This window comes from Cavia porcellus, unplaced genomic scaffold (genome assembly GCF_034190915.1).
Source record: "Cavia porcellus strain 051 isolate PalLab524CR breed Dunkin Hartley unplaced genomic scaffold, mCavPor4.1 scaffold_2, whole genome shotgun sequence".
NCBI classification, from domain to species: domain Eukaryota; kingdom Metazoa; phylum Chordata; class Mammalia; order Rodentia; family Caviidae; genus Cavia; species Cavia porcellus.
The window spans coordinates 106,229,898-106,254,633 of NW_026947485.1; the positions used below are offsets into that span (position 1 = coordinate 106,229,898).

The 24,736-nt window shown below is 45.3% G+C and overlaps 2 protein-coding genes across 5 annotated transcripts; one reads left to right on the plus strand and one right to left on the minus strand.

Moving 5' to 3' along the window:
- Positions 1-68: 68 nt before the first annotated feature.
- Positions 69-18,543, plus strand: Mtg1 (mitochondrial ribosome associated GTPase 1). Of its 4 annotated transcripts, XM_013143465.3 has the most exons (12): positions 2,335-2,486; positions 3,118-3,407; positions 4,248-4,288; positions 4,522-4,593; positions 6,274-6,354; positions 7,085-7,141; positions 7,380-7,470; positions 9,399-9,460; positions 9,884-9,980; positions 10,387-10,468; positions 17,304-17,416; positions 17,963-18,543. In XM_013143465.3, the coding sequence occupies exons 2-12, from the start codon at positions 3,293-3,295 to the stop codon at positions 18,100-18,102; spliced, it is 951 nt and encodes a 316-aa protein (XP_012998919.1). In that variant the 5' UTR covers positions 2,335-2,486; positions 3,118-3,292; the 3' UTR covers positions 18,103-18,543. The 4 variants fall into 4 exon arrangements, with proteins under 4 accessions (XP_005008126.1, XP_012998919.1, XP_063101094.1 ...); XM_005008069.4 differs by lacking the exon at positions 4,248-4,288 and having other exon boundaries at positions 69-2,486; positions 3,118-3,182; positions 4,489-4,593; XM_063245024.1 differs by lacking the exon at positions 4,248-4,288 and having other exon boundaries at positions 4,502-4,593.
- A 95-nt stretch (positions 18,544-18,638) lies between these two features.
- Positions 18,639-22,627, minus strand: Sprn (shadow of prion protein). The gene is made up of 2 exons (XM_005008068.4): positions 22,165-22,627; positions 18,639-21,359 (listed from the first exon to the last, which is right to left on the minus strand). Exons 1-2 carry the CDS (start codon positions 22,483-22,485, stop codon positions 20,889-20,891), a joined length of 792 nt encoding a protein of 263 aa, XP_005008125.2. The 5' UTR covers positions 22,486-22,627; the 3' UTR covers positions 18,639-20,888.
- Between the last annotated feature and the right edge of the window lie 2,109 nt (positions 22,628-24,736).

Sequence of the window (24,736 nt, forward strand, 5' to 3'; positions counted from 1 at the left end):
ACTTTTCTGCCCACAGCAATGGCTGTTCCATCTGGGCTCCCTGGACTGAGCCCTGTGGTTGTCCCTTGTTATTGGCATCATGTTATGCCTGCCACCCCTGGTTTCCATTGCTCAGCTCTATGACCACAGTGTTGACTACCAACCTCCTGTTGTTCATTGACAGACACTATGTTAGGTGCTGACTGGAAGAATTGAGTGATGTATGAGGCACGTCCTGATCTGGGGTTGAGATTTTCTGAAGACAGTAAAGACTAGGGGAGCAGGCCCAGCACGGTAGGCCTGGGGAGCTAGATAGTATTAGGCTGGGCATGGGGAGCATACTGAGGGACTGGGCAGTATTGCATGGGTCTGCTGGAAATTCTCCTCTTTGGTTTCAGTGCACCCTAACAATAGACCTAGGGAATAGATTGTGTTCTTTTTTTTTTCTTGATACAGGAGAAATATAACTCCTTATCTGTTAGATATCAAATGAGTTCCTGGCTCTGCAACATTGATGAATGAGTTCAGATCCAAAGGATGAAGTTAGAATTTTATTGGAAATAAGAATAGCTCCTGGATTTCCAAGGTGTGGTCCTGAATGGGGTGACCACTGAGGCCCTGTCAGGAGTAATTTTTTTTTTTACCAGTACCGGGGATCGAACTCACGACCGCCTGTTTGCAAGGCAGGTGCTTATGCCACTGAGCTAAATCCCCAGCCCCCTTTCAGGAGTAATTTATACAGCAGAGTCACAATGTGGGTACAACATGGGTCCAGCTACAATCCATCTGTGGATTACAAGTGTAGTCATTTGGCTAATGTTGATTCAATAGGGAGGCACAGCACATAGCAAGTGTATATGCCTATCATCATTAACCTTAATTTATCCATAACTTCTAACATAAAGTTTTTTTTTTTTTTTTTTCTTGAAAGGTAATGGGAGGATGGGTTGAGATGTTTTGGTCACCCACCTACATGTCCGATGCCTATCATGTAATGTATCATATAGTGTATTGCAAATTACATTATAATCTGAAATTTCTGTTTAGCTCTTAGGGAGGTATACAGACCTGCCATTGTGTCTTTGTCTTGAGGCCTGCCTTTTTTTGTTTGTTTGTTTGTTTTGGTACTGAGGATCAAACTCATGACCTTGTGCTTGTCAGGCAGGCATTTACACCACTGAGATAAAATTTACACCACTGAGGCCTGCCTTCTTCGATGCCACCCCCAACCCCCAGCCACAGTGGTGATGTGTACTCATCTTTACTGCTCCCTCAGTGGCCATCCCTGTCTGACTGCCTATTAATTTCTAATTTAGCTTCCTATAATATTTTCACAGCAGAAGACAGACCGCTTATTCTTAACTGACCAGTGCCACAGCTACCATGAGAGTTTGAATGTTTCTCTTTGAGTCTAAGGATGGAGAGAAAGGGTACAGTTGGAGGGTGGTATGCCAAAGTAAGGTGAGGGATCCCCCTATAGAGGCCTGCACCTGACCCCTCAGTGGGGCGGTTGGAGGGCTTGTGTAGGGAGCCACTGGCCTCTGCAATGCAGGGTGATCTTGTGTCTTTCCCCATCTTGGCCTAGGCTCTGGGTTTTGGTTCCTCATGCTGGAAAGAAAGGCCTCTGGCACATTCATCTCCGAAACTGCTAGGTGCATACTTAGGCCATCAATCAAGCCCAACTCTTCTGGTTTCCTTCTCATTCTTCAGGTTCAGTTCAAATTGCCCTTCGGGGGCCTGTTGTGACCTCACCTCACCCACCTCCCAGTCCCTCTTCATGAAAGTTAATGGCATCTGCCTGAGCTGTACAGAGCGCTTTCTACTTGTGTCACCAGCTTGGTCACCAGGGATGGAATATCTCCCGATATGCGGGAGAAACTCAACAGGGTTTTGTTGTAATTTATGGTAGACGGCAAAGGTCTTTATTGTTAACATTTGGAGTTTCTTCAGACCATGTTCCTTTGGGAGGCCTTTCTGTTCCTAAAGACATAGCCCCAGCCTGTTACCCGGGAGGAGTACGAGAAGGTTCTGAATGCCACATGACAGTAGTGTTTTACTACTGAGTTATATCCCCACTTCCAGCACTTTTAAGCATTAAGATTTAACGAACGTTGACAAATCTCTGAAATTTTTTTTTTTTTTAAATCCTGTAAAAAAAAAAACCTCAGAATTTCCAAGAAGCAACTGACCTCATAGGTCCGAGTTGGCGCTAGTCCCGCCCTGCCCACACAGGCACCGCCTACCCGAGGCTCCGCTCCACTCTGGTTCCCCCGCCTCCCGCAGAGGTAGAGCTCCGCGCCTGCGCAGGTGTGACGCAATTGCTGAGCACCGGAACTGCCTGGATGGATTTCAGGCCTGGGAGGATCTGCGTCGCGCGGCGCTTCCAGGACGCAGTACCATGCGGTTGTTTCCGCGTGCATTGAGCGCTTCCGTGGCCGGCTGGCGTCAGTCCTTTCCCCTACATGGCCACAACGTGGCGCGGTGGTTCCCGGGCCACATGGCTAAGGGTGAGGTCTGGCGGGAGGCGGGGTTCTGCCCCTTGTCCCAGTCCCCATGGTACATCCTGCGCTGCGGCCTCTTTGGCCGTATCTCCAGCCTGCAATGCAGCGTATCCTTACTACTACTCTGAGGCAGAGTAATGCTGGAAGCCACCCACCATTAAGTTGCAAGGTCTCTTGCTGTTGTCGTCTCGTTTATTCTTCTGCCTCAGCATATTTGGGAATGTCCTGTTGGTTAAACGTCCACATTTGGTTCTAAGAGAACAGCTAGTATAGTGTGGCCCTGGGCATCCAATTGCTGCCGCCCCTCGACAGTTTCGACTGAGGTCCGTAAGGCGGGCCAGCTGCAGCCCTGGAACCTTTTTGTATGTACCTGGTGAGGGGAGGAGGTCGATACTTAACCATGTCCACCCAATGTCAAGGACCTAATCTGTTCGTAACCAAGACCCAAGTGCCATAGAAATGGGGTGTTTACTCAGGGTCACCCACGAACGATCATGTCAGGACCTAGATTCACATGCTGATTCCCTTTTGACAGTGTTTAAGTGTATTTTAGGTTGCATTCTTGACTGGTCAGCTTAAATCTGCCATTCTGAAAAGTTGTGGGCTGGTTCCTTAGTGCCCTTCTCCTGTTTTCCAGGGCTGAAAAAGATGAAGAGCAGTCTGAAGCTGGTGGATTGTATTATCGAGGTCCATGACTGCCGGATATCCTTTCATGGTGTAGAAGGAGCCTTCTAAAACAGACTATGTAGGAGCCACAGGAAACATTCCTGGTCTAGGTCCAGTCAGCTGCTTACAGTGGCTAACAACCTAACATGTCAGTGGTCAGCAGTCCTTATTACACCTTAGAATTACCAGGGAGGCTTTTAAACACCTTGACAGAATCTGGTATGGAGTTCTGGCCACATGGTTTTCTACTACTACACATTGGTACGTCATTTGCCTTGGCTTCTTCCTGCTTCCTTAGGCTTTCTAGTGTGGTCCAGCAATAGAAGTTTCAGGATGTGAAACCTGAGATTAAATGTTCCTGCCCTTCCACTGCCAGGAATCTGGAAATAGTGCAGATGAGGGATTGTTTTAAAGGCTTGCAATGAAATGTTGCTGAGAGGTTCTTTTCTATATATCATAAGGATGTATTTGTTGATTGACATCTCATGCTGGTAAGAAGTTTTTGTTGGCAATTATATGACATTATTTTTTGAGGCAGGGTCTTTTACGTAGTTCAGGCCGGCCTGCCCTCACTAAATAGCCCAGGCTGGCCTCAAACTTGGCGAGTCTCCTGCCTTAGCTTCCTGAGTGCTGAGATTATATGTGTATGCCACCACACCTGTCTTATGACCTGATTATTAAAACAAAATAAAATCTGTAGTTATTTAATGTGTGATAAGAAAATTTTTCTCCAGTCTGATATGTCAGTGTCACATGAGGTGGGAACACATTCAGTCCTGGGACCCCTTGTTGAGGATGGAAGTAAGGATACATCTTCTGTAAGGGGTTCCATGGATCAAAAATGACTTGCCCAACTGCCAGTGCAGCTGTGGGACCCCCATTGATGGGCATCATGAGTCCTTAGTGGTCTTAGAGGGTGACTAGTACTTTAAGATACATACTCTAGTTAGAACTTTATTGGACTCATTTTTTCTTGAATGACCATGGAATTCATTTAAAACTTCTAGATCTTGGTAACTAATGACTCAGTTATAAAACTCTTCTCTGAACTCTGATTTTGTTCTTGGTGCCATCAATCCTGTTTGGTAAACCGTGTGACAGCCTCTGCTCTGCTTGACTTCCTGTCCTGGCAGTGGCAAAAGGTAAAGCCTTTCCCTAGCTGGAAGGGCAGGATCTGGGTCAGCTTTGTAGTTTTTGGGGTGAGACGGCAGAGTGGGCTGGCTACTTTTACTTTGAGATGGGGCTGCTACTTTTGCCTCCAGCTCATGACCAGGGTAGGCAAGGCCAAAATAAGTGAATTGACTGGTAAAGTTTTGGAGGAATTTTGCCTTAATGTTGCCACATCCCACTTTCAGGTCGAAATCCTCTGTTTCAGGAGACCCTTGGAGTGAGGCCTCACTTACTTGTCCTAAACAAGATGGACTTGGCAGATCTCACAGAGCAGCAAGTAAGGACTTTCTCTTATAGTTGCCTAAAGTAGTACAACAGGAATTGCTGACAGCGTGTCACACTGTATTAACTCCCTTAGCCAGCCTCTGCTTCAGGAACAACTCTTGGTTTTATAGTATTCTGCCATGGTTTCAGCATGGCATGCTTCCCTTGAACATTAACTTGTGACTCAAAGCGCTCAAAGTAGTCACAGCTCCTGTGAAAAGTGGTCATCATGCCACTGAAGCCTGAGCGATGCCACAGCCGTGCTATCTAGTGGCCTTTTCCAAGATGATGGATACTCTGTTTACGTGGTGGCCTCTAGTCACATGTGGCCACTGCATCTGAGGAACTGCCTTTCATATTTACGTATCTTTAGTTAGTTTGAGTTTGAAAAGGTGCATAAGACTAATGCTTCAGCCCTATGCAGCACTGGTCTGCCCTGGGGTCTTCTGTGATGGTTGCAGTTTCCCCAGTGTCCACATTTGCCAGCTTGGGGTCCCAGGTTTTTGGCTACTGGCTGCCTTCTATGCATTGACTGGAGTTGAAAGGCTGGGAGTGGGAAAGTCTCAGCATAGCTAACAGATTTCACCAGAGTCAGCCAGAATCAGGAATCAGGCATAGATGACCTACCACCGAGTATTTTCGATATGGCCCAAAGGTAAAAGAAATTGAAAATGTTATTCGAGATGTTGTCTTTGTTTTTCTTGCTGTCAGAAGTCTTTGCAAAGAGATGTTAAAGTCTTTGAATGCAAGTCATATTTTAAAAAGTTGTTAATGCTGGAGAAATTTCTTTGTTTAGCAGAAATAATGCCTTCAGGTTTCTTAGCTGACTGAGGTATGTTCCAGTGACCAGACGCTAGCACAGGTTTTCAGGAAACCAAAGTTGTTAGGATAGCGAAGCATTTCCCTAGGGATATTCCCCAAGGGATATTCTGCCTGCTGTGCAGGTTTGCTGAGCTGATTATTTAAAACCCTCTGGCTGTTTAGGATAGGGCAAGTTTCTCAAACAAGATGTTTGTGGTTTTTATTGCATTTATAGTTGTAGTTGTTTATCATCACAAACACTTTTCAGTTGCTTTTACTAGTGGAGACCTGAGTCTGATCAGTGATGATTGTTTCTGTTTTTTCAATACTAGCTTTCTCAGACTGGTGGGTAAGATAAATTAAAGACTAATCAATCTTGCATTACTAATTTTTAGACAGATATTCCTTCAATGATTAATATACCATGTGTGTGTGTCAGTCAGCAAGAATTTGACTCAAACTTAAATAGCAAAGTAGACAGATAGAAAATAAAGTCTGAGATGCCAGGTTTTTATCATTACCCATTGGACAGCTACAGGCCCAAGTGAAGTCTCAATGCTTCTTAACAAAAGAAACTCTACATCCCTGTTATGTGCCTGCCCTGATGACCTTCCCTCTTGTCCTTTTTGGGGCCAGTGAAATGCCAGGTCGTGCTCAAAGTCTGTACTCCTCATTTTCTGTGCTGGTGCCTGCTCCTTGCTGTGCAGCTCCCGGAGGCTTTTCTGGCTCTGCACAGATGAATGCTTCTGGCAGAGCGCTCCTTTGAGCTCATATCCTCAAAGTTTATTACTTTATTATTCATGTTTTCATTTAGTACTTTAAAAGGGGATGTGAGATTTTTTGCTCTTTGAAATAAAATGGATTAAAAAAGTAAATGGGGTGTGTCTTTCAGAAAATTATCCAGCACCTCGAAGGAGAAGGTCTAAAAAATACAATTTTTACCAACTGTGTAAAGGATGAAAACATCAAGCAGGTAGGCCGTTTTCTGTTTACATGTGATGTTTCTGTTTAAATTACATTGTTTTATAATGCAGAGTTGGCTTTTGTTGTTCAGGGATGCAGGCCTCCTGAGTTAAGCTGTTTCCTGTGCTTGATGTTCACAGCCTAAGATGATTTTTGAAGGAGCACAGAATTATTCTGGAGTGATAAGTAGTAAGAGCTTTTTAGACAGTTCAGTAACTTTTTCCTTTTTTTTTTTTTAAATACAGGGCCTTCCTATGCAGTTTAGGATGGTCCTGAATTACAGTGTAGCCCAGGCTGGCCTCAAACTTCAGGCCATCCTGCCTTAGCCTACTGAATGTGGGGATTATAAATATCTGCCTGGCTATTTCTGATTGTATTTGCTCGGACTTTATGGGTTGATACATGCTTTGTAGAAGGTAGTTATAATCACGATGTGGGGGTGGGAGGCTGTCTCAAAAGCATATCAGAGGAGCCATTTTGCTTGTCCATGGTGGGATGCGGATGGACAAGCTGTGGTCAGCCATGTTTCACTTGGTTGGATGTTGATGTATACTGCCTTTCAAAATTACAGAAGAGCCATAATTTCTGTATTATTTTCTGTATTAGCTGAATGAAGTGTATGGGGTTTTTGTTCCCTTGATTGATGAGTGGAAAGGGGGACAGAGACCTTTATTCTGGTATTTGGAGATGGCAGGAAGTTGGGTGGTGGGGACTTAGAATGTGTGGCTGGTTTGTTACAGATCATCCCGAAGATCACTGAAATAGTTGGAAGCAGCTATCGCTATCACCGAGCAGAGGTTGGTTGGTGGGGCCCAAGGCTGAGTGGTGGATGTTTTATTTAAGGTAATTCCCTGTCCTGTTGACCCTTCCAAGGCTGCCACAATTCAGAGGACAGAGTCCTGTGCCCCAGCAGGAAAGCTCAGCTTTTGTCCTCAGTTTGTTCTGTGAGAAGGGCTGAGTCAGTCCTGTCAACCTCTGCTCTGACCTCCCCTCTCCCTGCGCTGTGGATTTGAGGCTCTTTTCTTACCTTTGCAGAACGTGGAGTACTGTATCATGGTGATTGGCATCCCCAATGTGGGCAAGTCCTCCCTCATCAACTCCCTAAGGAGACAGCACCTTAAGATAGGTATACCTGCAACCGTACTGCCGAACACCGCCCTTCCCACAGGAGATAGAATTGGGGAGCATGGTCAGCCCTCTGTAGCTCTGACATAGTCCTTTGATACCCCATGTTCTGTTTTTTGGGTACTGAAAATCAAACTCAGTGCCTTGTGCTTGCCAGGCAAGTGCTGTGCTGCTGCACTACATTCTCTGCCCTGTGCTTGTATCCTTTTCTGTCAAAAGGACAGTGAATGGTATGACTGAGGGCTGTGAGTCATTCCTTTTACATTTTGTTTCCTTCCTTTCTTCTCTTCTTTTTCTTTTTTTTTCTCCTGGTTACTGGGGATTGAATCTATGGCCTTGTACATGCTAGATACGTGCTTTTCCACTGAGCCACATCCTCAGTTTTTTTTTTTTTTTAATTTTAAAGGGAATAAAATCTAGCAAAGAAAAACAGAATAAAGCCAATCAAAACAAACTAGTATAAGTGACACAGGACTTCAAAACAATAGGAAATCAACAGTGGTTACTATAATCCCTCTTGTTGTCTTCAGAATAGCTGCAAATACCTTCAGACATAGTAAAAATCAAAACAGAACAGATTAGAACCAATTTTAAAAAAATGCAATAACGGACTTCAAAACAAGAGAAGAGTAAATCCCAAATGGCTACCATAATATATCTTGCTATCTTTGAAATAGTTATCCACGCCATCAGATATAGTAAAATCAAACAAAACAAAACAGGGAGGGCTTGCTTCTTGGTGACCTCTTGTCATCCAGCCTCCCGTGCATGGCACTGATTTGCAGGGAGGGCATGCTTCTTGGTGACTTCTTGTTCTCTTCTCCTACAGTCCTCTTTTTAAATTTTTTATTTTGAGACAGTTCATGTTGAACCATTATTTTTGGTATTATATTCATCATTTTTTTTTTTTTAAATATTGGTGTTGGAGATTGAGCCCACGGCCTTTTTACTGAGCGCCCAGTGCTTTAATATATTTTCCTTGTGAATTTTTTCTTCTTCTTTTTTTTGCCCTTTCAGGATTCTCTTTAGTCATGCAGGCTGGGCTTGAATATGGGATCCTTCTTTCTCCCAGAATGCTGGTATTATAGATATGTGCCACCGTGCCCAGTGTAGTCATGTAATTTCAAAGTTTATTTTCCTTTAACAGTGTCATTGCTTTTTTAAATGAAGTGCTGGGAATTCAGCTGAGAACTTTGTGTGTGCTACACAAGTGCTTTGCCATTGACCCGCACCCCAACACTTTTTAAATTTAGTGGTATTAAGTACATTCATAAAGTTGTATAGCCATCCCCAGCTGTTTCCAGAATTTTTCATTACCTTAGAGTGTAACTCTGTAAACAAAGACAGCAGACCTGTTCCTTTCTCCAGCCCCTGGCAGCCCCCATTCTACTTTTAGTCTTTGAATTTGGCCATTCCAACACTGCCAGTTAGTGGAATTGTATTATACTTGTCATTTTGCAATTGGCTTATTTCACGGGGCACAATGTCTTCATCCATATTGAGCTCTGTCAGGATCACTTCCTTTTTAAGGCTGAGTCACACTCCTCTGTGCATCTGTACCATATCTTGTTCATCTGTGACAGACTCTCATGTCTCTTTACTCCTTCACTGAGCAGCCATTGCATTCAGACCCAGGCCCTGTTGGTCAGGCCTGTTGTGAGCTGTGCTGGGAGGCAGGTATGTCCAGGAGAGAGGGCCTGGGACTAGAGGATGAGGTTTGGCCTCATCCTCATTTGTTGAGCCTGTTAGTCTCTGCCTGAGATTTTGAAAAGTGTTTCTGCCCCGAGCTGTTTGTGGCTGAACATGGGATGGTGACAGACTTTGGAGTGTTGATTCTATTTGCCAGATTGTTAGTCAGACATGTATGTTTTATTCTGTGTTCTTAGTTGAGTGTCAATGAACATTTGATGGTCTCTTTCTGTCATGCAGGAAAAGCTGCCAGAGTGGGTGGTGAACCTGGGATCACCAGAGCTGTGACATCCAGAATTCAGGTAGGGTACTTAGTGGTCATGCCTGATATACCACCCAGAGGCTGTATAAGCTTCATGTCTGGCACTGCTGAGCTCCCCTTAGTTGCTCCTGCTTCCAGCCATCCTTGCCTTCTCTCCACTGGCAATCTCATGCCACACACTGTCCTTGCACAAACCTGTGGCAGCCATGTTCCCTATCATACCCAGGGTCAAGGTGAGGTAGAGATGAATGGAGCCCACTCTCTGTTTTCCCTTTTGTTCTCTATAGGACCTGGTGCTTTTCTTCAGTTTGCAAATTCAGTGGAAAATAAGTGCTGTAGCAGTACTAGTGCTTGAGCCTTTGCTGTGGGCCCTTATTTAGCTAGAAGCTCCATGTGAGGAGGTGCCCTGGGGCAGCTAGGTGGGAGGCTGCTGTCAGGATCTGCTGGTGTCTTCTTTGCACAGGTGTCTGAGCGGCCACTGATGTTTCTATTGGACACCCCTGGGGTGCTGGCTCCTCGGATTGGAAGTGTAGAGACAGGCTTGAAGCTGGCCTTGTGTGGTGAGCTGTGGTTGGGGTGGGTGCTCCTCAGTCCTACCTTTAGGGCTCCACTGCTGAGCTGGGTGTAGCCCTTAGGCAGATAGAATTGTTACTGCCTTTCCCCAGGTTGCTGCCAAAAACTTTTCAAAGCTTAGTGCAGGAGCCAGAATGGTCCATAGTGTGTACATGCTGATCTAGCCCTGCCCTGGGAAAATGGCTTTTGCTTCCCTACTTGTGAATGTGGGCAGAAAGATCACACTGCATGCTCAAGTCATGTGCCAGATGGAGGAAACCCAGGCTAGTGCTACCCTTCACGGAGTCTCCTTAATAGCAGGGTTGTTTTTGGGCCAAGACTTAAGGGTACAAGCTTGGCAGGGGTGCAGATGCTAGTCATCTCCCGTGCTCAACTCTGCTCTCTGTCTCCTAGGAACAGTGTTGGATCACCTGGTTGGGGAGGAGACCATGGCCGACTACCTCCTCTACACCCTTAACCAGCACCAGATGTTCAAGTGAGTGTGGGGTGGGCACCTGCTGCTCATTCATCCTGGCCAAGTGTGGTTTGTTCAATATAGCATTAAGGTAGTGTAAACATACAGTAATCTATATGTTATTAAAAGCATATCATTTGCTAAGTTTGACAGTGAATGCATAATCAAGTAAATGGGCATTTCTATTATGTTGTCTCTCATGCTTTGTATGTGCCTTCTGTTCCTCCTTGTGCTCAGGCAGCTGTCTGTCACTAGGTGAGTTTTCATGTTCTAGAATTTCATATCTGAGGAATTGTACAGGGTGATCCTGTCATCTGACTTTTCTCCCTGACTGTAATTGTTTGAGATTCATCCAGGCTGTTGTATGTAGTGGTGGCTTATTCCTTGCCATAGTAGTTCATTGTTAGGAATACTAAAGTTTGTCCACCCTTTCACCTTTGGGTGGACAGTGAGTTGTTTGTAGACGTTGGGTAGTATTAAAAATAAAGCTTTTTAGGGCTGGGGATTTAGGTCAGTGGCTCAGGTGCTTACCTGGTAAGGGTGAGTTCCTGAGTTCGATCCCCAGTACTAAATAAATAAGTAAATAAAGCTTCTGGGAACAATTCACGTACAGGTTTTTATGTAACTTGAACTTTCATTTCTCTTCAAGAGAGTAATGGTTGGTCCCTGTAGTAGGTGTATGTTTTAATTTTTTGAGAAACTGCTGAACTAATTTCTAAAGTAGTTGTACTAGTATTTTATATAGTAACTAGCAAGGAGTAAAAATTCTGGTTTCTCAGGTGGGTATGGTGGTACACGCCTGTAATCCCAGTTCTCCTGAAGCTGAGGCAGGAGGATTGCTGTGTTTGAGGTCAGCCTAGGCTACATAGTGAGTTCAAGGCCAGTTAGAAGTATATAGCAAAATCCTATCCCAGAAAAACAAACAGACAAACCAAATAACCCCCCCAAAACCAAAACTGGTTTTTCTATGTCCTCATCAATACTTGGTGTGACCGTCTAAATTTAGTCTAAAGATATTGGAGTATTGTGTGGCAAGTGGTGTTGAGTCCCTGTTCATGTGCACCTGTTTGTCTTCTCTGGAGAAACATTTCTCCAAATCTTTGTTTCCGTTTTTCAAAGCCTAGTTGTTTATTTTATCTAATTTTTAAAAAATTTTGTTTTTAGTGCTAGGGATTGAACCCTGGCGCTCACTGTGCTAAGCATCTTCCCTACCACTGTGCTACATCTCCAGCTCCTTTTTTCTTAATTTTAAGTTCTAGTAGTTCTTTATATATTCTGGATGCAAGCCCTCAGAGATGGAGGTTTGGAAATGTTTTCTCTGAATCTGTGTCTCTTAGTATTGTCAGTTGAGAGTGGATAGTCTTAGTTTTTGTAAAGTCCAGTTTAGTAACTAGGGCTGTTATTGTCATATCTAAAAACTTATCTAAACCAAGGTCATGAGGTTTTCTTGTTTTCCTCATGAGGATTGGTACTGTACTTCAGATTTTACATTTAGATATGCAATTCTCTTTTGATATGCATATATATGCTTTTTGTATATGCTTTAGACTAAAGGTATGTTTTTGTACACAGGTAACCAGTTGCTCAAGAAACATTTTAAAAAATACATATATTTTTTAATTAATTAAGTTTATTGCTACATTTTAGTTATATTGATCACATTCATCATAGAGAATTTTTATCTGTACATGACGTGTCTTCTTTTTTTCCCATCCCCTTACCTTCCATTCAACCCCTTTTCCTCTTCATTTACAAAAGCTTTGTTTCCATTTTTCCTTCTTTTCTCATCTCCCCCCGCCCCCATTCCCTTTCTCATTTGAACATTTTCTTTCCATTTCCCAACATTATTCATTTTGATCCTTATTTATACTTCAGTTTCTCACACCAGATAATGCAGTATTTACATGTGTGTCAAATTTATTTCATTTAAGAATATGGTGTCAAAGTCCATTCATTTACCCAAAAATGACTCATATTTATCCTTCTTTATAACATAGTACCCCATTGTATTAAAAAACCACATCTTCGGGCCAGGGATTTACCTCAGTGGCATAAGTATCTGTCTGGCAAGCATGAGGTCGTGAGTTCAATCCCCGGTACCGCAAACCCCCCCCCCCTCAAAAAACAAAAAAACCCCACATCTTCTTTATCCATTCATCAGTCGATGGTTATTTGAGTTGTCTCCAAGATACCGTTATTACAGACTGTGCTGCTATAACTGTCAGTGTGATATTACTATAATAGATGCTTTTAATTTTGTCAGGAAGATACCAAGAAAGGAAATAGCCAGGTCAAATGCAGCCTCTAGTTTTAGGTTTTTTAGGAATCTTCACACTGATTTCCATAGTGGTTGCAGAAGTCTACACTCCCACAAACAGTGGGGAAAGCTTCCTAAACTTCACAGTCCTGCCAGCACTTGTTACTGGTTGATTTCTTGATAATAACTATTCTTTGGAGTGAGATAGTATCTCAGAGTTGTTTTAATTTGCATCTCTTGAATGACCAATGCTGTTGAACAGTTTTTCATATATTTATTTGCTCTTTGTACTCCTTCATCTGGCAAATGTATATTCATCTCAGATGTCCATTGTTTGAATTAGGTCTTTAAATTTAGGGGATCTGATTTTTTGCGTTTTTTAAACATTTATTCTAGGTAGTAATCCTTTGTCTGAGAAACAGTTGGCAATTTTTTTTCCCACATTATAGGTTGTCTTGTCACTCTGTTGGTGGTTTCTCTTGTTATCAAAAGCTTTTTATAAGATTAGATTCCGGTTGTTGACTTGTGATAGTTCCTATGCAATTGCAGTTTTGTTCATAAAGTCTTTGCCTACACCAGTGTCTTCAAGAGTTTTGTCTTCCTGTAGATTTAGTGTTGCTGTTTTAATATTTAGATCTTTGATTCATTTGGATTCTAGTTTAGTGCATGGTTAAAGATACAAGTCTGGTTTTAGTCTTTGGCATGTAGAAAGCCAGTTTTTCCAGCATTATTTATTAAAAAGGCTGTTTTCTTGTAGTGAAGTTGTTTGGCTCATTTGTTAAAGTTAAGGTGGTTGAGTATGTCTGGAGTTGTTTCTGCATATTCTAATCTGTTCCATGATTCTTCAGTGTGCGTTTTTGCTAGTGCTGTTCTGCTTTGTAGTATAGTTTCAAGTCAGGGATTCTGATGCCTCTGCTTTGCCTTTCTTACTCAGTATTTGCCTTTGCTTTTCTAGATCTTCAAGAAACATGTTTTGAATATTCTTTTCTTTTTCTTTTGAGATAAGAGTCTTGCTGTGTAGTCCAATCTGGTCTTCAACTTACTATGTAGCCCAGATTGACTTCAAACTCAGTGCACTCTTCTTGCCTTAGCCTCAAGAGTGTTGTAGTTCTAGGCGTGTGCCACCATGCCAGGCCGAGTAATCTTTTTGCCACTAGTTGTCATTGCATCTTTGTAGGAAATCAGTGTTCTTCCATATGTGGCTCTGTTTGTGTGTTTTTTTTTTTTTCCCCAGTGTTCTTCCATATGTGGCTCTGTTTGTGTGTTTTTTTTTTTTCCTGTTGCTCTATTTGTCTAGATAATTGCCTCTTTGGCTGTAGTAGGTCCTTTACATGAATTTTTGGTTTCTGTAAAACTTACTTTTAGTTTGGGGGTGGACTCAGTGATAGAGCTTTTGCCTAACATGTAAGGCTCTGGGCTTGATCCTTAGTAACCCCTCCCAAATCACTTCTTTTCTTGAGGGGTAGCACATTCCATTGAATTTATAGTGAGTCTGAGGGACAGTTTATTTAATATCATAACATTATTGACCTCAGTAATGTGTGAGAACAGTATCTCTCCCAAATCATTTAGTTTTTAATTTTCAGCTCTAGGTCTTCTATGTTTTTTGTAAAGTTTAACTTATATTTTTGATGCTATTATAAATAGTATTTTCAGTTTCACTTTTAATTGTTGCTTGTTTACAGAAACACAGTTGATTTTTAAATATTAATCTTGTATCCTACAACTTTGCTAAGCTTATTCATTTGTTCTAATAGTTGTTTATAGGTTCAATTAGATTTTATACCTAGACAATTATGTCTGTTGCAAGCAAGGGTAGCCTTATCTTTTCCTTTTCAAATCGGATGCCTTTTCTTTCTTTTTCTTGCTTTATTGCCGATGAGAACCTCCAGCTCAGTGTTAGATGAAGTAGCAAGACGTGCATCTTACCTTGTCCGCCTCTTAGGCAGAGAGACCAAAGGTATATGAGATCAGCTGTGGCATTTTACAGATTTAGCAGTCTGGCTAGAGGTTTAATTTTATGTAGCTTCCTCAGAGGATCAGCTTTTCACTTTAGTAATATCTCCATTGTCTGTTTTTTGTACTATAATTAACTTGTGTTCAGTCTTTATTTCTTTATTTGTACTTTGTTGATATTTTTTCTATCCATATTGCTAAGATTTGATAAGGGCATTGAATTCTTCAACCGTCACTTAATCTACTTGTTGAAATTTTCACAGCTTTGGTTTTGTATACTTTTTTGTTAGGTGCAGAAGCATTTAGGATATGCTGTGTCCTCTTGATTATTCAACATTTTTGCTGTTGGGAAACCTTCCCTATCCTTATATTCTGTGCTCTGAAACAGACCTTTCTGATATAATACAGTCATTCCAGCTTGTTTTGATTATTGTTAACATGTATATTATTTTTATCATTTTACATTTATCATATTTAGGTCTTTAAAATGTGTTTCTTACAGACTGCATGTAGTTGAGTCTTGTTTTTTAATCTGACAGTCTCATCGCTTATGTTATATATTTAGATAATTTACATGCAGTATGATTATTGTGGAGTTGAATTGTATGATCATACTGTTTATTTTTTAGTTGTCCCATCTGTTCTTTGTCTTCTCTTTTTTTCTTTTCTTTTTTTGTCCTTTTTGGAATTGAGTATTTCTCATGATTCTACTTTATCTCCTCTTGTTAGCTGGTTACCTGTGACTTTCTTGTGCTTTAGGATGTATCTCAGGTGGTTCTCATTTTTTTCCTTCTGACTTTTCTTATACTGTCACCGCACATTTTACCTTTGTATACTTTATACATATGAAAGATACTGTTACTTCATTTGCATATGTAGTTATCTTGTAAGGAAATTTAAATTATAAGAAGAGAACCTTATGTTTTTAGTGGACTTGTTAACATTCCAGGTGCTGTACATCTCTGTGGAAATCCAGGTTTTCCCTGGCATTTTCTGTGCCTGAAAGATTTCCTTTAATACCTGATGCAATGCATGTTGGCTGTGATAACTCATCTCTGTCATGGTGTAGATCTGCTCACCTCTCATTTCTGTCATGGTGTGGGTGGTTGTGACCTGTCTTGGTTACTTGGGAAAGAAAGCTTTATTTAGCTCATCGGTTTGTGGAGGTATGAAGGAAGGGAAGTTTATTTAGCTCACAGTTTGTGGAGGTTTCAGTCCATAATCTGGGTCCAAGGCAGAGTGGCTAATGCTAGAGGGCAACATTTCATGGTAATGGAAGACAGCAAAAACAACAAGAGCAAACAGGGAGAAGCACGCAGAGAAGACTTTCTGTTTCTTATATGTAGGCCATGTCCACCCTAGGATGGGTGTAGCGCTCACACCCATAATCCTTGCATTGGACCATGAGTCAGTCACAGATTCTAGAAACTTGCCCCCATGACTGCATGAGGCTTTGGGGAGACATCCAGACACAATCTATAATATGACCCCTGCTTCCTGTTAGTGGTGCAGATTAGCTGCTGACACTGACCTGTGTCCACTGTGACCCCTTACCTGTTGTGTGCAGGTCAACTGGTAAGGAGTCCTTTGATTTTAGCCCCTGGTTGTACGAATCTCTTCTTTCCACCTTCATCTGAAATTGTTTTCCCTGCATCTGAAAGGCTGGACTGATAGATTTCTAGTTTTGGAGAGGTACAGCTCAGCCTGACCCTGTCTTTCTTTTGCTGAGGAGTCTGCTGCCCCTTGTCCTGTTCCCTCTGTCTTCATAATTTCTCAGGTTGCTTCTCAGTGTGTTTGTTTTGTCACTACTTTTTGAGTACTTTGGTTACTCTGGCCCTGGCATAGTATTCTTCATTTCTTGTGCTTTTAGGTTGTTGAGCTTCTTAAATCTGTGACCTTCTGTTTTTTTTTTTTTTTTAATAACATTTGGCTAATTTTGAGCCATATTTCATAGTGTTTCCTCTGCTTCCTTCTACTATTCCCTAAGGCTTGAGTCACCAGCTTCCAGGCCCCTTAGCCTTGTTCACTGAGATTCCTCTTTCCTGGTCTGAGTTTGTCAGTGGTCTTTGTATTGTCTAATCATCCCATCTCATTTGCTTCTTAGAGCTCTCACTTCTGGAAGTTTGGTTCAGACCTTTTTTCATACTCTCCATATCTCAGCTCTGTAACTATGTGAGATGTAATTGTTAATCACTGACTTGATGTTGGATCTGTTGATTCTAACATCTAATCATTTGTGGACCAGAGCTAACTCTTCGTTTTTGTTTTGGTCTCCTGCTTTTTAGGTTCATTTTTGATTGGGTGCAGACTTTTTGAATTTATCTTGTTAAATGATGAGTCTCTACTTTCTTTCTTTTAAGAAGTTTTTTTTTTTTTTTCTTGGTTTTTTGAGAGAGAGTCTCACTATGTAGTCCAGATGGCTTCAAAGTTGAGACCATCTTCCTGCCTCAGCTTCCTGAGTACTAAGGTTTAGGTGTGTGCCACCACATCTGGCTTCTTGTAAGAATTTTTGAGATTTGGTGCAGGGACACCAACTTACTTGGAAATAGGCTGGCTTTTTCAGGAGTAGCTTGGCCACTCTGGGATGTGTGTTGCTGGCATGGTGCCTCTCAGAACTTTGACTGGGCCTGTGGTTGTGTGCAGGTATGTGCAGCACTATGGCCTGCATGATGCTAGTGATGACATAGAATTTGTGCTGAAGAGCATAGCTGTGAGGCTGGGGAAGACGCAGAAGGTGAAGGTGCTCACTGGCACAGGTGAGTGATACTGTCGGGCCACATGGGGTTCTCACCCTACCACGTGGTAGGCATGTTAACCACCCCTAGAGGAGGGTGGGAGAAGGGAGACCTGGAAGGGAACATGTTGGTGGTCATCCTAGGTTTGGGGCTCGGAAAGGGAGTTATGCAAATTCCTAGGAGGGAGGAGCTTACAGGCCAGAATTTTGAGGGTGAGACTGACCCTGTTCCTCATACCTTGGGAGTGTTAGGTAGACATTAATTTTTTTTTTGGATATTGAATCCAGGACTTTGTGCATGCTAGATAAGTGCTATACCACTAAACTACATTCTAAACCCTTTAAAAATCTGTTAAATTTTAGACAGGATCTCACGGAGTTGCCTAGGTAGGCCAGGTAGCCCAGTCCTGTCAGCCTCTTGCGTAACAGGATGGCAGGATGTGCCTGGATTCTGTTTTCCTCCAGAGTATGCCCATCTTTCAGGTTTTACAGATGACCACTTTAGGGTCTCTTAGGGCTAGGCTGTCTTCTTGGAGGTGCCTTCTTCACCAGCCTCTTCCTTCCCTAGGTGATGTGAATGTTGTCCAGCCCAACTATTCTGCGGCAGCCCGTGACTTCCTCCGGACATTTCGCAGTGGGCTGCTGGGCCCAGTGATGTTAGACCGTGACATCCTGCAAGGCTGCCTCTCTGCCAACATGGACCTCTGAACTTGCTGGGAGAGGTGTCTCCCCCTTACCCCCAATTATGTTTGAAGCTTGAGACTGCCTACCCTTTCCCAGAAGTTCCCTGCTGGTCATCATGACTAGAGAGCACATCATGCTTTCCTGCCCACCAGGCCAGCCTTATAGGGAGTGGGCTTTGGGGTCCCAAGCGATCTTGGTGCCCGGCTGTGTGGGAAGGCTTCTGCTCAGTCTTTCAGTGCTGTCTCAGAGGAGTTAAGGCTATAATCTTAGGTTTTAAAAATTCAAATAGCCAGGTGTGGTGTTGCATACCTGTAATCCCGGCACTTGGGAGGCCGAGGCAGGAGGATTGCCAGGAATTCCAGGTGTACCTGGGCTCCATAGTGAGGCTGATCTACATAGCAAGACCCTGGCTCAGACAAAATGACAACAAAAAATTAAAAGTCCTAGTTCTTGTTGGTCCTTTCATTTGTATACCCATAGTACCTTAAGCCCGTGTATTAAAAGTTGGAAATAAGCAGGTGGTAAATGCCCTGCATCCCTGCAATGAGGACGAGTCCTGCTGCCAGTAGAGGGTTTATTTCACAATCACTTCACTAGGAAAGGTGCATACAAACATGGACAAGAGATTGGGAGTAGTGGAACCCAGGACTGCCAGTCCCCTCGGTGCTCTAGGGTCCTCGATTCCTGGCAGGCTGCTGGATCACAGCTCAGCTGTGTGTAAGCCAGAAGGCTGGTGTGGGAGGCACCTCCTAGCCAGTGGGGTAGTGGTACTGTGTTACAGAAGAGCCTGGAGAAGGTGCCCAGGGTCTGGCCTAGCATCATGGTCATTGTGAATACCTGCAAGTTACAGGAAGTGTGGCTGTTGCAGCTACCTTGGGTTAGATTGGAGCAGAGAAGAGGTGCTGTTGGGCTGGGTGGGGTTGGACCTGGTCAGTCCCTCCAGCCTCATCTCCCCAGTGGTGGCCTGGCTTTCTCATAGCTGCCTGAGTGCCTTCCAGGGCCACAGTACTTGCCCAGTCTTCTTGCTATGGGGAGCTGGTCTTCCGCTGGTGCCTCCTGATGCAGCTTCCACATGTGACTGACCCTTCTGGTCAGGGGAGCTGTTCAGAAATGGTGGTTGTGCGAAGTGCTACATGCACACAAGAAGTCAGCTTCATGTCCAGTGGTAGCATCACAGGGGGATGTTCCGCTTGTGTCTGGAACACTGTGATGCTCATGGTGCTCTAGGATACATGAGGGTCTAGTCCAGTGTAGTCCATCATGGTATCTGAGAAGCCAGTGGGCTCTGATGGTTCTCTGTGACTCAGTGGAAAAGATGTCTCATCTGCCTTTGAGGCCTCAGGCAGGACAGACAGGTGTGCTGCGCTTGCTCTGGATTGAACAAAAGAGCATCAGACAGCTTGTGCCGAGAGCAATGGCAGTGTGGACGAGAACTGCGGGGAGCCATGTCCTAGGACTTGCTATTCCCCCAGTCTAAAGGCTTGGTCTGGGGTCTTCCCACTGGCCTTGAAGCCTGCAGTCTCACCAGGCTAACTCATGGCTGTGTGGCAACCGGGAAAGTGCTGCTCTCAGAGTTGTGCCACTGTTGAGCCTGTTTGTCCCTTGGTTCAGAGCTTGAAGGGGACTTGCTGCAGGTAAGTCTCAAAAGAGCACTGAGGGGCACCAATGCCTAGAAAACCTCTCTAGCCTGGGGAGTCTGTTGTATGATTAGAGCTGGAGAATTTGGCAGAACCAACAGCCCCCTGAGCTGGGTTTGCAAGCATTTGCTAGGTGGGCCCTGGAGAAACAGGAGTTAGTTTGTGTACGAGGTGTGTGGGAGCTAAAGGCAAATCGATTTAGGATTGCCTAGTGTCTCCTTGAGGCTGTTCTGGTTGTCAGCTCAGGATATCCTTGAGTGGCCAGACTGCCCTAGGTGGCCTTTGAGGGAGCCCAGGCTTGCTGTGATACCTGGCTATACCCACTGGGGCTGCTCCCCACCCCCATGGCAGTCAGCCTTTCTTCAGCCACCATAAGGTGGCCATGAGTCCGATGAGCTGTTGCCTCAGTTTGTTGAGCAGAATGTCAGCTGCCACTAGCACCACACTCCAAGGTAAAACCTGGCCACTGGGAGCTGCTGCTGCCCACCACAAAGGTGGGCATACCTTGGCCTCAAGGGACATGTTCTAGGAGCTGTGAGAACCATGTTAGGCATTCCTGGGATGGATGGCTTTCCTGCTTGGAACATTCTGGGGCTGTAAAATCCTTGGGACCTGCGCCCGGCAGGTAGTTAGCACCTGGCATTTCCCACACAAGCCTGAGAGTGTCCTTTCTTTTTCTGCAAATCCTGAAATCCTTTGGTCCATTCCAGCTGCTTCTGTGGGAGGCCCTTGGCTATGGCAGAACCAGACCCATCTGAGAGTGACCTCTGCCTGAAGGTCAACATTGTCCACACCACAATATCCAGTGCAGGCAGTGAGCATGAGTGGCCTGAATACATGGTCTTGGTTCCTCCTTGTGGTGGTGCTGTAGAGGGTGACCCGCGCAGTGTAGAGCTGCTGGCTGCTAGCCAGTCTGGGTGCAGGGACCCTAGTTCCCTGGTAGGATGGGAGATGGGGAGGTTGAGACAAGCTTGGGCAGGAGGGTGGACAATGTGTCCACAGGCAGCAGGGGCTGCAGCTCCTGCCCCTCTGGTAGGAATTATCCAGGTTGCCTTAAGGCTCATGGGCAATGGGCAGTAGAGAGAAGGGGCGTTTAGGGCTAGTGGCCTCTGGGATGGACCTGCAGGGAAGGTGTGGGCTAGGGGCTGGGTCTGACCCCTAGCCAAGCCAGGCCTATGGCTGCTGCAGCTCCAGGGCACCAAGGGTGCTTCCTATCAGCAGACAGAGGGGCATGCACTGTAAGCAGCCAGTGCCTGAAGTCCAGGTCCAGTAGCTATAGACACTCCTGCTCGTCCCGTTCCTGTCGGATAGCCCGTCCTCGTCGTCTTCCAGGCCTCCTTCACCGGGCCCTGTGACCCTTCTCCAGCCGGCGCCTGCCACTAGACCCGTGGCCGCGCCTGCTGCTGCTCCTGCAGCTGCCCCCGCTGCCGCCACGCGCAAGGACGAGCCTGCAGCACTGTAGCGAGGTGCGGGCCTCACCCGCACCCTTGAGGTCCCACGTGCACCACTGCGCAGCCCTCCGCGGGCACTGCCCCGGGCCCTTCCACGCCCGCCCTTGGCTGTGCTGCTGTCACAGAGGAAGGCTGCGGTCAGCAGCAAAGCCCAGCATGTCGCAGCCATCCAGTTCATCTTCACGGGCAAAGCCTGTTGGGAGAGGGGGAAGGGGACTTCAGCTTCTGTAAGAAGAGGGGTGCTAAGGGTCTGGGGGCAGGGGTATATCAGGGATGGGGGAGAAGAACACAAAGGCCCGGCACCCAAGGCACCAGATGATTAAGTCCCGAGGGCAGACCTGGGACTTTTGTGGAGACCTGGGAGCTCAACACTCAGGGGATCGAGGAGGCCCCTGCATCTTGGGGGACAGCCTGCTTGCCAAGGATGAGGTAGAAGAGGGGGGTACTTGGCGATATAGGCCTGAGGTGGGGGTGGAACACCTGATGGCTTTAGGGGTGGCGTGGGAGATGAATAAGGGATGAGGAATCCCTGTGATGGGGCTACTCAGGCCTGGGGCCAGGGCTCCGCCTCTTGGTCTCTCCTCTGGGGTCTCTGGATGGATGGGCCATGCTGGGGGATAGTGGTCGTTGTTTGGAGGATGCTTTGTTGGGATGGAAGGCCCCATATGTTCTGATGGGGTTTGGCATGCCAGACCTCCGGGGACTCTGTCTAGCTAGGGCAGCGCGCACTGGGAGAGGGCTAGGGTCTGGGCCAGGATACCGAGATCTGCGCAGCGTGAGGGATGTGCATCGGAGACCCCGAGCAGCCCCCGCCGCGACAGGCCCGGACAACGCCAGGAAGGTCCTTTTTTGCCCCGCCCAGCACCCCATCGACCCCTCAGCCATGCGTGATCCAGGGTCCGCCAGCGACCCCGACTGGAAAGGACCAGCAGCTCGGTCCTTCTCCGGGACGCCCTTTGCTTCCAGTCTCCCGCTGGGGATGCCACCGCAGGCCTTACCACTGCAGGTCTCAGTCGGAATCGGGGGCCAGGAGCCGCTCCAGGAGTCAGGCCTGAAGAGGCGATGGCAGCGGCCGCGACTTTGCCGGAGGAAGTCGGGTGTGACTGGGCGGTGCCAGGCATCCGCAGGGGACTGGGGCGGGCAACACCCGGGCTCAGCCCTGGAGATGGAGGGAGGGAGGAGCAGCGCACAGCCCCCTGGCCCAGCCCTTGTCTGCAGCATCCCGCCCTCCTTCCTACTCCATCCAGCACCCCCGCCAGCTCCATCTGGTTCAACCTCCCCACATGTTCCCCATTCGTCCCTGTTACCCAGTCTCCCATTGCGTGCCCACCGGGCTAGGCAGCAGTCCTCATGGCCTTCTCTGGACCCCTGCTCCTCCCCACTCTACTTCCATACTCTCAGCCCGAGGCAGGTGGATGTTTTAGCCACAGGAACCACAGGATATTCCAAGTGGTGAGACAGCGCCTATCTGGGGCCCCAAGATCCTAAGTCTTACTCTTAAAAGACTCTTTCTGAGGAGCTTCCCCATGGACACTGAGAGGAACTGGAATTCTTAAGGTGGTCCTGTATTTCACACAGCGATCACTGTTCACACTCTGCCAGGCGATCATCTGCACAGCGGCACTGCACAGATAAATCCTCACAGCCCTGGACAGAGCTGTTTTCCAGGTCCTGTGGGGCTCGAGTACAGGTCACTTTTGGAAATGCCAGAGGGTGTTCTTTCTCCCCTCTGTCTCATTCTGTCTCTGTCTCTGTCTGTCTCTGTCTTTCTGTTTCTCTCTTTGTCTCTGTCTCTCAGCTTTTGTTGTTGTCATCAGAATATAGATATTATATTTATAAAATAAGAGCAGGACAGTATGAAAAATGAGTAAATAAATTAAAAAGAAACTTTTACATCTAAAAAAAGATTGCCCCATTCCGTCCCCCAAAAGGAAAGGGGATTTAGTATAAAGTTAAGGAAATGTCTCTCAAAAGATATGAACACAAGTAGGAAGTGTCCACCTTGAGGTTCAGTTTTGGCTGTCAGCCTGCTAGTTGTTCCAAGGATGAGAATAGAGAGGAACACACAGAGAGAGATCAATAATAAAGTAGGAAATATGAATGAAAGAGGCCCTTCTACTGATTTACAAGGCTATAACGTTTTATTTGAAGCATAAGATTTATCTAAGGATGTGCAAGGGCAATAAGAAAGCAAGGTATTCCTGTAATCCCAGAACGTAGGAGACCGAAGCAGGAGTGCCACAAGTTCAAGGCCAGCCTGGACTACATTGTAAGCTCAAGACTACAGAGCAAGATGCTGTCTTAAAAAAAAAAAAAAAAAAATGGCAAACTAGAAGGCAGACTCTTAAAGATGAGAAAGGAGGTCAGAGAGGGGGCAAGAAAGAAAGTAAAAATATTGTGGTAGTCAGGGGTTGTGAGGAGAACAATTAGAATCAGGACATGGAGTTTATATTATTATTTTGTGATGGTCACCCAGAGTTAACACAAAATGCAGGAAATATGTCCACAACACTAAAGACATAGAATATTTATTTAGTGAAGGCCCCGAATCCCACAGCAATGTCCTATATGAGTCCAGATAAAAACCCAGAGCCCATGACAGTTCCTCCCACAGGTCTAACTGGAAGTCTACAGCCCCAGGAGAAAGACTCACACCAGTCTCTTAAATGGATCTGCACTGGGAAGGCCCAAAGGTCAGCGGTGGGAGCTAGAAAGTCTATGCCAGCAGGATGAAGGAGCTGTGCTGGTAGGTTCAGAGTTCTACACTGGAGCTGAGAAGTCACGCTCAAAACAAAGACCAGGGCTGTCCTCAAAAGCACCACAGCCATCCTCAGTGACACGGAGGTCCTCCGACCATAAACACAGTCAAGTACATGCCAGGAAGCCAGCATGATGAGTTCATTCTTCAGGTTAAAGGGCACATGTCTTCCCCTCCAGAACTTGGAAGCAAGGCTCGATATAAGGACCAGAGCTCCCCCAAAGCGAACCACAGCCACTCTCACCAGCAAGGTCCCGAGCTCCTCTGATGACAATGGTCAAACTCACATTGGGGAAGCTAGTCATGACGAGCTCTTCCAGGAGAATCAGCAGGTCAAATACCAACATGTAGGAAGATCTGCAACACCTCCCTTCTCCTTCTCCACATCTCTATTTATGCTGGCAACTTTCCTCAGGTGGAACATCTATACTCAGCACTATGGTGATTTAAATCCACCAGTGTCAAGTTTTAAAAACTGATCACAGTTTTTAATCTATAACAAATATGTTCTATGCATATATCAATACCAAAATTGAATTATTTTGTATTACTAATATGCACTAATATTTTTTTGTCTTTTTGAGACAGGGTTTTACTATGCAGTTCAGGCTGATCTTAAACTCACTTCGTAGCTCAGGCTGACCATGACTTTGCAGTGGTCTTCCTGCCTCAGCCTCCTGAGTGCTGGGATTATAGGTGTGTGCCTCCATGCCTAGTTTACATCAATTTTTTTTTTAAATAAAAGAGACTAGGATGCAGTCACAAACAGGTAACTGTAAGGATATAGGGAGGAGGCAGTGTCTACCGGCCAA

Coding starts and splice junctions, on each gene's coding strand:
- Mtg1 (XM_005008069.4), top strand. CDS start 2,378: ATGCGGTTGTTTCCGCGTGCATTGAGCGCTTCCGTGGCCGGCTGGCGT. Junction 10,469..17,303: donor AACCAGCACCAGATGTTCAA/GTGAGTGTGGGG, acceptor GGTTGTGTGCAG/GTATGTGCAGCACTATGGCC. Junction 17,417..17,962: donor GAAGGTGCTCACTGGCACAG/GTGAGTGATACT, acceptor TTCCTTCCCTAG/GTGATGTGAATGTTGTCCAG.
- Sprn (XM_005008068.4), bottom strand. CDS start 22,485: ATGGGAGACTGGGTAACAGGGACGAATGGGGAACATGTGGGGAGGTTG. Junction 21,360..22,164: donor TCCGACTGAGACCTGCAGTG/GTAAGGCCTGCG, acceptor CTCTCCCAACAG/GCTTTGCCCGTGAAGATGAA.